This window comes from Misgurnus anguillicaudatus, chromosome 5 (assembly GCF_027580225.2).
Source record: "Misgurnus anguillicaudatus chromosome 5, ASM2758022v2, whole genome shotgun sequence".
In the NCBI taxonomy this organism is placed as follows: Eukaryota; Metazoa; Chordata; class Actinopteri; order Cypriniformes; family Cobitidae; genus Misgurnus; species Misgurnus anguillicaudatus.
The window spans coordinates 19,986,503-19,999,381 of NC_073341.2; the positions used below are offsets into that span (position 1 = coordinate 19,986,503).

The 12,879-nt window shown below is 36.9% G+C and overlaps 1 protein-coding gene across 1 annotated transcript in view; it reads right to left on the minus strand.

Annotated features, from left to right (window-relative positions):
- The window catches only part of ulk1a (unc-51 like autophagy activating kinase 1a), a 28,386-nt gene extending 17,316 nt beyond the window's left edge, over positions 1–11,070 (minus strand). The window contains exons 1-8 of the mRNA XM_073867703.1: positions 10,567–11,070; positions 10,233–10,325; positions 10,110–10,151; positions 5,516–5,548; positions 5,238–5,274; positions 1,329–1,502; positions 1,044–1,117; positions 604–705 (exon numbers count right to left, since the gene is read on the minus strand). Of these exons, the coding sequence (XP_073723804.1) occupies positions 604–705; positions 1,044–1,117; positions 1,329–1,502; positions 5,238–5,274; positions 5,516–5,548; positions 10,110–10,151; positions 10,233–10,325; positions 10,567–10,656 (645 nt within the window). The 5' untranslated portion in view covers positions 10,657–11,070. The remainder of the gene's footprint in view (positions 1–603; positions 706–1,043; positions 1,118–1,328; positions 1,503–5,237; positions 5,275–5,515; positions 5,549–10,109; positions 10,152–10,232; positions 10,326–10,566) is intronic.
- Between the last annotated feature and the right edge of the window lie 1,809 nt (positions 11,071–12,879).

The following is a 12,879-nucleotide window of genomic DNA, read 5'->3' on the forward strand; positions in this document are numbered from 1 at the left end:
TTTTGTCTTGTTTATAATAGAAATATCTAAAAATTCTTAAATCAAAATATATTTTCTTGATGAGCAGATAGAAAATAATAAGAAAATACGTTTTTAGACAAAAAAATAAACAATTTAAGTAAATTTGTGCTTAAGCAAAAATATCTGCCAATGGCGTGAGAAAATTTTGCTTATATTAAGTGTTTAAGAAAAATGAAAAAATTTTAAGAATTTTTCTTACCCCATTGGCAGATATTTTTGCTTGTTTTATTAAGCACACATTCACTTAAAATTTAAAAATTTTTTTGTCTATAAACTAGACTTGTTTGATATTTCTACTGAAAACAAGACAAAAATACAAGACAAAAATACTAAGTAAGAAAGTCATTTTTTACTGTGTACCCCTTTCCTTATTAGACTGCTTCTATTGTTCCCATTTGTAAGACAATTTGAATAAATGCTTCTTCTAAAAGATTAATGTAAATATTAAAGATTATCACTGTAGCATGCAAAAATAAACATTCTCTGTGTGTGTGTGTGTGTGTGTGTGTGTGTGTGTGTGTGTGTGTGTGTGTGTGTGTGTGTGTGTGTGTGTGTGTGTGTGTATTTGTGTGTGTTACAGACCTGAAAAGGGGCTTTTCCAGTCAAACACTGGAAAATGATGGTCCCTACACTCCAAAGGTCAGCTTTGGCATCATAATTTTGTGACATGATGACTTCAGGAGCCTGAACAGTATTTAAACAAACATTTATGTGATTAAAACATAGCACGAAATGCACACACTGTTAAACATTTAATAAAAAAGATAAAGCTAATCAATACAAGGCTGTGCGTGAATTGTGCCAAACAAAAGGAAGCGGGTACAGTCATTGACCAATGAAGTTATTCACAAAACAGACTACTATTTGCCTTACCAATGTATCATCAATCACTTGACCTCACTTAGAATGTAAACCACTAAATGTAATATGCATCATTTCTCAAACGCCTCTTTCTTGGGAGCGTGTCATACTTTTGTTAAACATCAAGACGGCGTGGAATATGAATGTTTTCAAGTGCTCACCATATACATCGGTGAACCACAGAGTGTGGCAGCCATTGTGTCACCCTGCAGATAGCGAGCGAAGCCAAAATCAGCTAAAGAGAAAGAAATAGAGGGAGAAAAAAACAGTTTGACTTTACACAGCTGTGTGGTGACTCACAGAGTTTATCTATTACTTAAGAGCACACAACACAGTTACCACACCTCCACTTGTGCTAACACAACAACACAAACATATTCAACCACTGCCAAAACTGATTTAGGATCTGTCTTTACACACTAGGTTTGGAAATGAGAGAGACTGACCCAGTTTGATGCAGATGTTGTTGGGATTGGCCCGTCGAGCCGTGTTGTAGGACAGGAGAATGTTTTGAGGCTTCAGGTCACGGTGAACGATGCCTTTACTCCTTAATACACTCATGGCACTCGCAAGCTGCTGCAGTAACACACGGATTGTGTCCTCGCTTAGAGATCCTTTAGCTATGGAGAAAAGGAAAACATTTGCAATAAAATCTCTAAAATCAAACACTTCTGACGGAAATACTTTAAATTGTGGGGATTCGATAGGATCACTTTACACATGGCCATTAAACTCAGCCCTCCATAACCCATTACTCTCTTTTTCCAAACCACCTCCACCCTCCCCCTAAAAATTGTGATTTGATGAAGTCTTATTTTTAGCCCCCGTGTTTTTCCACTGCATGATAGGACAGATAGCAGACTGACAGGTGGATGAGGTCAGGGTGTGGGTTGAGTTTCAAGGGGCTCTTGATGCTGTGCCAAGGCGAGCAGTACCAGTGAGTCTGTGGTGGCTGGTGGGCGGTGAAGTTAGGGGTCAGGAGGCAAACAATATAAGTTTAAGGTCTTAATATAGAGCGGTCAGTGCAAACAAGGTAAACAGAGCTGAAAGCTTTATGGTGGGACAGAGGCTGTGTGAATCTGGATGAGACCTCTTCCAGGAGGATCTATTTGTGGCGGCACATGCGTGAAAGGAGCTATTCTCAGAGATCCTAAATTGGGTTTCCAATGAAAGATCAGGCAAGTTGTTTTGTTTGGTAAATGTATCCCTGCAGTTTCAAGACTGAGTCCAAGTACAGATTAAGTTCAAGGCCAACTTCATACACGCTAGGTTGCCTCCTAGAAAAGGTCCTGTGTTTCAAATGCATTATTGGACTGCCAGCAATTTATTGCACTAAATAGAATTTATAGCATAACTCTTTTACTAAGAAACAATTACATGAATTTAGTTAGATAACAATTAACAATTCTAATCACATGATCAATTTCAATATTGATGAATTGCATTTTAGATTTATCCAAAACATTTTTGAGGGTTGGGTAAACAAACATTTTTAGTTTTGAGAGAACTTTGCCTTTAACGGTGCTGTGTAGCGGCCTCTGTAAATTGCAACCAATGGCTCAGTCCACCGCTCAACCCTCCCGAAACACATAGAGAAGCTACAGTAGCCACCACAGGACAAACATGTCATCATCTGAGACAACATAATTACGAAACGCTACTAATGTTACTAAACTCTGCAGGACACCAGGGGCCTCATTTATCAACATTGCGTAGAAAATGTTCTATATTTGTACCTACGAATGAAATTTAGAATGTGCCTAAGTACAAAAAAAATCGGGATTTATCAAACGTGCGCACATGGTTCGTACGCACATCAGTAAGTAATCCTTGATGATAAATCCCACTTGTTCTTAAGCACCATGCTCGTGCACGTTTATAGTCATTTGCATTCCGAAACGCCTCCAATGAACCATATATGGTGACAACACCTCCCGTTATATGTCACGTGGTTGTGCTTTTTCCCTCATCGCAATAATGACAAAGAGAGCGTAAAAGAGGAATTTTACAGACACAGAAATTGAGTTACTGGTGGATGAGGTTAAATCCTAATAACACATCCTGTTTGGTTTACTTATTGCGGGAGGAATGACTAACAAAAGAAAACAAATCTACATGGGAACATGTTACCAGTGAGTTTAATTACGTTGAATATGAGGAGAGAACACTTCCAAAAATAAAAAAAGTGGTTTGACATTAAATTAACAGCAAAAAAAAAAAAAAAAAAACGCGTCACAGCACACCGACGTGAAACGAGTGCAACTGGAGGAGGACAGACAACTTTCCACCTTGGACAGCAGCATATATAATCAGCATCATTGGCGCGATCTTTGAAAACGCGCTACCGGCAGAATGGATTATTTGCCAAGTCTTCCAATAACGCAAGATAAGCCATTGCACTGTGTCAAGCATTTGTCGGAGACTTCATTTATACAAATCACATGTAGAGCTTTCACAGATACAGATACATATCACAAATAAATCATTATACTTATTTGCTGTTACCATACTGACATTAATAATTTTTAACACCTGCTTGTGGATAAAAAATAGACATTTCTTTACTCACTGGAACAGGGTCCTATATCGCTATTCTACCACTAGATGCTCTGCGTACGCATACTCAGAGGTGTGCGTATATTTACACACATTTCTACGTATAAGTGCAATTTGATAAATTCCACACTTTGCGTAAAACTGTTCCTACGCACACTTTACGCACACTTCTGTGCGTACGCACGTTTGATAAATGAGGCCCCTGGCCTTCAGGACCAAGTTTGGGCAACCCTGGTTTAGGGCTACTGTAGAAATAGGGCGGCGCAAAATGGGGACTTCCATGTAAGTGGACCCGCTGAGTATGTAGATAGAAATGGCAAATTTTAAAGAGCACCTATTTCATTGCTAAAAAAAGAATGTTATGTTGTGGATTTGGTATAATACAATGTGTTCTCATGGTTTATGGTTTAACACAGTGGTTCCCAAACTTTTCAGCGTGCGGCCCCCCTTGTAAACGGTGCATTCCTTCGCGGCCCCCCAAAGAAAATTTGTGACAAAAAAATGCTCTAAAACTCAACATTTTAATAAAAAAACATTTAATTATACAAAAAAGTAGTGCTTTTGGTTAGTAGCCTTATTTATTTAGGTGTAATTACACAGATTTCATGATAAATAAATGTATTTCATAAAATGTCATAAAACTGGGGCCCCCCTGGCACCATCTTGCAGCCCCCCTGGGGGCCCCGGCCCCCAGTTTGAAAACCACTGGTTTAACAAACACATTATTTCCACATACCGTACATTTTTGTAGCTCCAGATTTCACTTTCTTCCTGAAACGCACGGATTTGAAAAGCTCTGTGTCCCTGATTGGCCAGCTAATCTGTACTTTGTGATTGGCCTGAATATCTCTGACGTCAGCCAGAAATGTGATGCTCCCTACCATGTTTGAAAGATTCGCTCACAATGCAATGCTAACAGGAGTTAACTTACAGGTTGTAAGTCCGAAGCAGGAGGAATTATGATAATGTCGCTCTTGTCTATATCACCAATCCCAGGAAGTAAACTGTTGCCTACAATCCGTTTGTTTGTTGTATTCCAAGAATAGAGATTTACGTTGGAGATGATAACTGGTGTCATCATTTACTTTGGGATTTCTACATTTTGCATATCGTTAACATGTACTAACACTCTTACGCACCATAGGAAATGTAAAAATGTTAATCGGAAAATAGGTGCTCTTTAAGGTAATAAAAACATAAAAGTTCATTATGTAAGGTCTTTATACACTACTGATAATATAGTTATGTATACTGCCCTACAAAGCCAAAGCACAGTAATTACGCATTTGGTCAAAATTGAGTTACGGGTTGAAATGGGCTTTGTGAGATCTGTTGTGTGTTGTGACAAAGTCTCTTGGTTAAATTTTGTCCCATTTCAGAGAAATGTGTTTGCCTAAATTGCTGTAACATGTTTGACTGCCAGGTGTAAAAACTTTAGGGGCATTTTTCTCAGTTTCAGTGTTTGCGAACAGAGGGGGGTGGCTAAGAACGATGACATTGAGGTTGTGCGCCAGACTGAGTGACATACGTCAAGACCAAACGTTAGCGATTGGTTATGGCAGATTCAGAGTGACTCCGGGCAGATCCAATAGTTTTAAACTTCAACAGAGGACCCTCCTTAACGGAAGTAACGCTTTGCAATGGAGCGTGGCCAGACTCTCTGTACAAATGAAATGAATGTACGAGAGTCTGGTTGGACCAGGCTAAGCTCCACCCCCAAACTGTTTGTAATTTCTATTTTTTATTCATAATACAATACAGTTGTGTTTTCAAAGTTTAAGTGAGGCTGGTGTACTTACAGTGTAAATACTCCGCTAGGTCTCCTCCATTGCAGTACTGTAAGAGGAGATACACAAACACTTTAAGTGTGCCGTTAAAACAAACAAAAACCTTATCATAACATGTGTAAGTTCTGACAGCAAGGCTTCAGAAGGCTTTATGCTAATAAAAATAACGCAGTACTGTTAATTGAGCTTAGTGTTAAGATTTTCCTGCGAGTGTGTGTGAAATTTGAACTCTGTTCTATTTTGACTTTACAGTTGGCATGTGAGAGGTGCAGTGTGGCATCTGGACTCACCTCCATGACAAGATAGACACATCCCGAGATTTCCTGTCGAAAGAAACAGAAGCATTTGCAATAATTCAGCCAATAATGATAAACTGTATGCATGAAATGCCAACACAGTATATCATGCTTTTTGGCACGCCATATGATCACAATAATATGAACACTTCATCGCTTTGAAAAGGAGCTGATGAGCCAGCCAGTGAGTGCAGCGTTATTAATGACTCACCATACGAACTTAAACATGACCCGATCCGTTTTGTTATTTTGGCAAGTGATAACAAGCGATGCAATTCTCAATGGGTGTCATTTAGTAATGACGGCATGACTATGTGCGTACAAAACTTAATTTCTCAAACAAAATTGTTGTTGCATATACAAATAGCCCAAATTTAAATTTTGCATAATTATATATTTATATCTTTGCATTTGAAAGAAGATTTTCCCTATATGTGTGTTGCTAACACAATACCCCACCAATTGAGTAATAATAACACATGCCCAGACTATTCCCTTATTAAAAAGCTTAATAAAATCTCACCTGTATTTATCTCTTTCTCATCTGTATTCTTATACTTTTGCATGAGAGTACGCACAACTCCATTCTTAAAATCAGTTGAAATAAAATAAACACCTTTTATATTAGCATAGACTAGATATGAGCAGTTACATTTTATCCCTCTTTGAAAAAAAGAGGCTTATTTTAATGGCATACGTTTGTTGTAACATACTATATACATCATTAGATCTATAATAAGTTAATTATTAGTGAGATAACCATCATGTCTGCATTATGCACAAGATTCAATATTTGGTTAATTTTAAGTTGACCTATGACAGTGTAGTCTAAGTGTCATTGCAACCAGCATGAAGCCAAGACATTGTTTAAAGAGCCACACAGATCCAAAACCGAAAATGACCTGTATTGCAGTGTGTCATATTGCTGTCCATCAATGTAAACAATGTGCAAAGTAGTTGAACCAAAAAGTGCATGATTAATAAAGTTATTGCTTCTAAAGTAAGGAGTTGACTCTGAATCGCTGAAACGAGTCGTCATATGGATTGAATCTCCTGCCTGTCTTTATCCACATAACACAAACACTTTGTATAATAATCTCTGCCTACAGCCTTGCCCGGGAGAAACGATAACTATGACCTGCCCACAGCTAGTTAGTGTGTAAACATCATATCACGCTGTGTTTTCAGTTTGTGTTGTTTTAACTACCAAAGGATGAAGATATATGAAGAATCTGTGGTTAAAATTACTTTTCATGGAGGGATTTACTAGACGTTTGGCAATGAAAGATGGTTCAGTACCCACTTTATTTCGAACAACATGCATCTCCTAACCATAATCTGTAAGTATGATTACAGCTACATACTTGCTTAAATGAGTGTAAAAATGTTAATGTCTGTCGTCGTTTTTATAACTTGGACTGATGATGAATGATGTGTATTGACGTTGTTGTTTAAACTCTTAATACACTGTCAGAGAGTCACGTTAACAAGCGGCTAACGCATGTGCACTTCTTGTTGCCATGACCCGGTTAGCTTACATAAATACTTAAATTGTTATAAAATGTTAGTTTCTATCATCGTTTTTATTGCTTGAATTAATGATGAATGATGTCGTTTTTTAAACTCTTAATATACTGTCAGAGAGTCACGTTAGCAAGCGGCTAGCGCATGCTCACTTAAGGTTTTACTATAACCCGGTTAGCTTACATAAATGCTTAAATGAGTGTAAAAACGTTACTTTCTGTCGTCGTTTTTATTGCTTGGAATAATGATGAATGATATATATTGATGTCGATAACGTCTTCTCAGTAAATCATGTTAGCACTAGGTCAATACATGTTGCACTATTGTTGGTCTGTGCCACTGATCTGTGGTCTGTGCGGAGACTCAGTTGACCAATCAGAGCAGAGTAGGCTACTGAAAGGTGGGGTTTAGGCAGACTGAGTCATTGAACGGCTTCACACGAATCATTTGGGGATCTCTGAGAAATGGGGTGATTTTAAATTTATATGTTGAGAAAATTACAGTGTTTTTTTTTTTACCTTGCATGCATAAACCTGTTGTCCAGGACTTATAAACAGTGATAGGACGGTTAAAATTTGCATCTTACTGGCTCTTTAACAAAAGTCCCATTTGGCCAATTTCCATACAGGCCTTGTGTGTTACCACCGTCAGAAGAAAAGCAGGTGGTGTCATAACACACAGCATGACAGATACACAATCACTTCAGCCACCGAGCAAGTGTCTTTAGTGACTGTGGAAAATGATGTAAGATGCTATTTGAGTCAGACACCTGTTGTTTATGTTGTTGTTTTTGGCAAAAAACACAATGGATTCCTAAGTTTGTAAGAGCTAATTTTATAAGTGCATGTCACAATTGACTCAAGGTTTAGAGATAAGCTGCTTGTATGTTTGTGTACATAAGTCGAACAAGAAATGAAACCAGTCCATGTGAGGTAATGTAAAGTAAACTGTATAAAGCCCAAACCGATATAGACCACACAAAAAGCAACACATTACAATCATGTTCCTCAATGTATTAACCACCAGGCTATGGTAACCAACAACTCTCAAAACATTATGAGTCATCAACGTATAATACAAAAGGTATGAATCATGTTTCATGACAACTAAAGACATTTCTAAAAGAACGAATTAAACTTAAAGCTGTTTTAAAGTGGTTCAATGGATTTCCATGCAGGCATAAGAGAGTTGGGTTTCAATGACTGAGGAAAGTGTCAACCACCTGGTGCATGTTGTGCATTCAGGTGGATCTAATGCTTGGCAGCTGTCTGTTTCTCATTGGTAAAGACACTAATGAAAAACTGTATAAGATGTAGGCAGTCGATGTGGTTTGCTTCATACAGTATCACATGCTCCTGCGTTACCACAACAGCATGTGAAATATGATGGACCGGTCATGAATTATACATGTGCACTCATTCTGAGGTCAGACGTGTCTTTGAGTTCACTTTGCGGTACAGGAAATGGGTAAAGTAAATTGAATTGCTATCAAAGCACCATATGGGATGACCCTATTGGGTATGTTTATCAGGCCTGGACTGATCTTATTAATATTATTTTAAGTGGAAGAATGCAAGAATAAGGGTGATAGCGACTTTAAATATACTAATTGAATCCACGTATCGAAACAAAGTTAAGGCGGAGGTATTGTCCATTTTAACGTGTACACGAGGGTCCGCGTACAATGTGTGTGACCCAATTTTTGTCATCAGAATAGTGCGCACGCCACCGCATTTTCGAAACCTTAGCTGCGTCCGAAACCGCCTACTTCCATACTATATAGTAGACGAAGTAGTGCTTTTCTCCTATAATATGGAAGTAAGCGGTTTCAAAGTAGGCAATTTGTCGCAATGCGCATGCGTCGAACGTTACACGAGTATGAGTCAGATGAACTATGCTTTGCATTTCACTGTGCATAAAAAATGCATAAAAAACAGATTTTACCCAGTGCATTATGCTGTTTGACTAAAGTTTGACTTAGTTTCTTTAAACAATTTACAATTTACTAAATTTTTGGACCTGATCTGATATTAAATAAAAAAACACATTAGTCTGTAAATGTTTGTCTTGTTATCTGCATTATCTTTTATTGCTGCAAAAAATTTAAGGTAAACCTGTTGGACCAGCTCAAAAGCACAACAGCACTAGATCAGACAGAGGTGTCACCATTCGGCTAACCACCCTTGCATTTTAATCTCTTGGGATAACCACACCACACCTGAGAAACCCATCTGTCATCAGATCAACAGCTTGACTGCCTGTGATTATACATATACTGATATCCTACATCAGACAGTGTCTGTTCTCTATGCAAATGATCGAGACAGACGGTTTAGATGTAGGAACAGGTGTCAGGTGTATTATAATAGACACCTGTTGTGTCTTGCCACTTTTCGCAAAACAAAGGTTTGTGAGAGAAAATTATTAATATTTTGAGCTTATTTTGGAAAGGTAATAGCTAGACAAGCAGATACCAGCAGTTCATTCGAACATAACTTCAATTTGTGATTTTTGGAGCTTTAACATTTTGGGACCTAAAGATGTACAGTATATAAATTGACAAGTATTTTTATTAAAAAACCTAAAAAGCAATATATGGGGTGAACTATTCCTTTAATAAATAAAGGGATATTAGAGATGTAAATCAATCATCTCTTGACTAATGTGGATGACGTTATCACTGTTGCTGATGTAAGAGGGTGCAAAATTAAATCATTACTCACTCTGAGTCATTCATTACTACACTTTCCAAAACTTTTGATTCACAAATCATTTTATTTTAACTTAGATTCGCAAACTATTTATTTATTTATTTATTTTTTGATTCGCAAACTATTTTTTTTAACATCCAGCGGGTATGTTACGTCACGGGGCGTGGTTTAACAGTCAACCAATCTGACCCAGGCAAGCGCATCCATAATATCAACACACTGAGCCATGTGATTTTTCAGATATATAATATCGTCGTTAACAAGAACAACGATTAACCTTTCATAATATAACTAACTACTTAGAAAACGCTTAACGTGTCCTCTAAATAAGCAAACAGATAGCACTGACATACCTGAAAGTCCAATAAACTGACGATGTTCTCATGTTTCAGCTCCTGGCAAAAACAAACAACAGATTTGTCATCGACAAGTAGACCGTTTACTCAACTATGACTTGCTCGTATACATAAACTCACCTTTAATATCTTGATCTCTTTTACCGTGAGAGATTGGGATTTAGCGAGATTTTTCTTGTTGATGCATTTCACAGCGACTTCAAAGTTATGTTTCTGTAGATATATGGCGAATGTTACATTTCATCAGAACGATAAAAGATGACGCTGTTATAGCAGTTTTTGAGTGATACATTTGTTTTTTATGCAGTGCTGCGCAAACGATTTGATTTCAAGTACCGCGAAAACACTAGCTCTCGCGGTACTTTGATGTCATATACCGATCAGTCTGCGCAGCGCCGCATGAAGTCAAACGCCAAAATTGCCTTAATCATGATAATATTAAGATTTGCTTTACCTTCTTATGTCTTCCTTTAAACACCACCGCGAAAGCACCGTGTCCTATCAGGTCTTTCCTGTTGAACTCGAATTTCCCGACGCTTTCCATGGCGTTAAACAGTGTTAAACTCCACAGCCGTAAAATCCACAGGTGCTATCAGGATGTCAGTGAATCGTCTGTTTGTCCGCAGATCTCTATAGCACAGGATAACTGGACCCGTCTGTCGCTTTCTATGAGCCGCATTTCACCCAAATCTGTCACTTCGGTCGTGACGGGTATTGCGATACATCGCTACCTTCTTGTTAATGAAAGCAAAGTAGCTGACATTGTTACCATATAGTTTTTAAACTCTACAACGTAATTTAAAAGTAGGTCCCCCGCATTGAGCTTACTCAAGTACTTATTAAAGTCCGACGTTTATGTCCTATGATTCACAGAATGGGTCGGTGTTTATAACTCGAGCTCTCAGCTGTGTACTGCTGCATTGTTTTCGTCGTCACTTTTCCAAACAAAGCTTACACATTGCGCACATGCGCACTACACAACTGCCTCCCTATTCCGTATCGTGCGCACTATTATGAACACAGTTCTTGTGTTTTTCTCTTTACAAACAAACAAGAACCACTAATTCAGGAAAGAAACAGGATAATGGAAATATGGATCTTACTTCTAATGGAGACTGTACAAAAAACATGAACCTATTTTCCCCCTCATTTACCCACATGAAAAATACTGTAGTATAATTTAGTATTAACTCCGGTCAATTGTAGTATTTTATTGTAAATAGTAGTACTACACTTTCTCATATTTTTTCTTATGAATTACAGACTTGACTGTATTTAATATTTATTGTGATAACGTTATATTTATCCATGAAAGCACTGCCATCTTGTGGTAAAAACGCCTTTACACACGTAACGATTTAAAACATTTATTTTTATTTAATTGAATTGACAACAAACATCAATTAAAAACGTGACAATTAAAAACACGTATAAAAGATGTATAAAGAACTCACAACCGTGTTAAAGGGATAGTTCACCTTAAAATTAAAATTCTGTTATCATTTACTAATCCTCATGTTGTTCTAATTCTGTATGAATTTATTTTTTCTGATGAACACAAAAGAAGATGTTTTGAGAAATGATGGTAAACAAACAGCAGATAGTGACCATTGACTTCCATAGTAGGAAGAAAATATAAGTATTGTAATAAAAGATGAAGAAAATATTTTGATAAATGATGGAAATCACACAGTTGACAGTAACCATTAAATTCCATCATATTTTTTATTCCTACTATGGAAGTCAATGGACACTATCTGCTGTGTGTTTACCATCATTTCTCAAAATATCTTCTTTTGTGTTCATCAGAAAAAAAGAAATTCATACATGTTTAGAACAACACGAGCAGGAGTAAATGATGACAGAATTTTCATTTTAAGGTGAATTATAGCTTTAATGCCGTCACCATCTTCATCCAAAAATCGACTTAAATTAAAAAAAATATATATATAGTTTTATATTTGTCTTATTAATGAGAAATATAATCCAGAAATATTTCTGACAGGTTTAGTTTGTATTATTTTTAATTTGGATATTTTTATATAAACAAATCCTTCATTCTACATCCTACATAGGCCTATCTTTTTAGTTATAAGCAGCTTTTAGTGGCTTTCTGATGTGACCTTTTTGGACATTTGCCTGGACAAAGTTTTAAGTCAACAAATTTATTTTTCTTCGCATGAAGTGTCAATAGGATGATGGTATGGGTTTCCCCACCCTGTAACATTAAGTCCATATGGATTTTATTATTGTTTCTTCACTAAATCAAATTTTGGGAGTCCCAGTCATTGTCATATCTTGGCTCTACCGGCTTACATCACTCTATTCCTTGTCATAAATGAATAAAAACATTGCGTGGGGTTTCTGCCTTTGTTATGTCACACATAATATCATATTGACATATTAGGCAATTTAGCCCCCCTTCATATAAAGATTGATGCATAATGCTGGTGGAGCCTTATTCATATTGTGCATAGACTAAAAAACATGTTTGATAAGCGGCACTCTAATTCATCTTTAAGCTTTTATTTTAAGAAACCACTTAGGACCTTCATTGCTTATTTGCACAAATACCAAGTCAATAAATCTTAATGATCTGCTCTTGAATATGGACTTAATATGGTCCCCTGTTATAGTTTAATCTGCCTTATATGACATACCAACAATGTAAAACTTTATATATGACTAACTAGAACATGACCTATGACACTTCCTACAGGACAAACATCAGTCTGTCTAAATAATAAGATAAGCATATGTTTCTTTG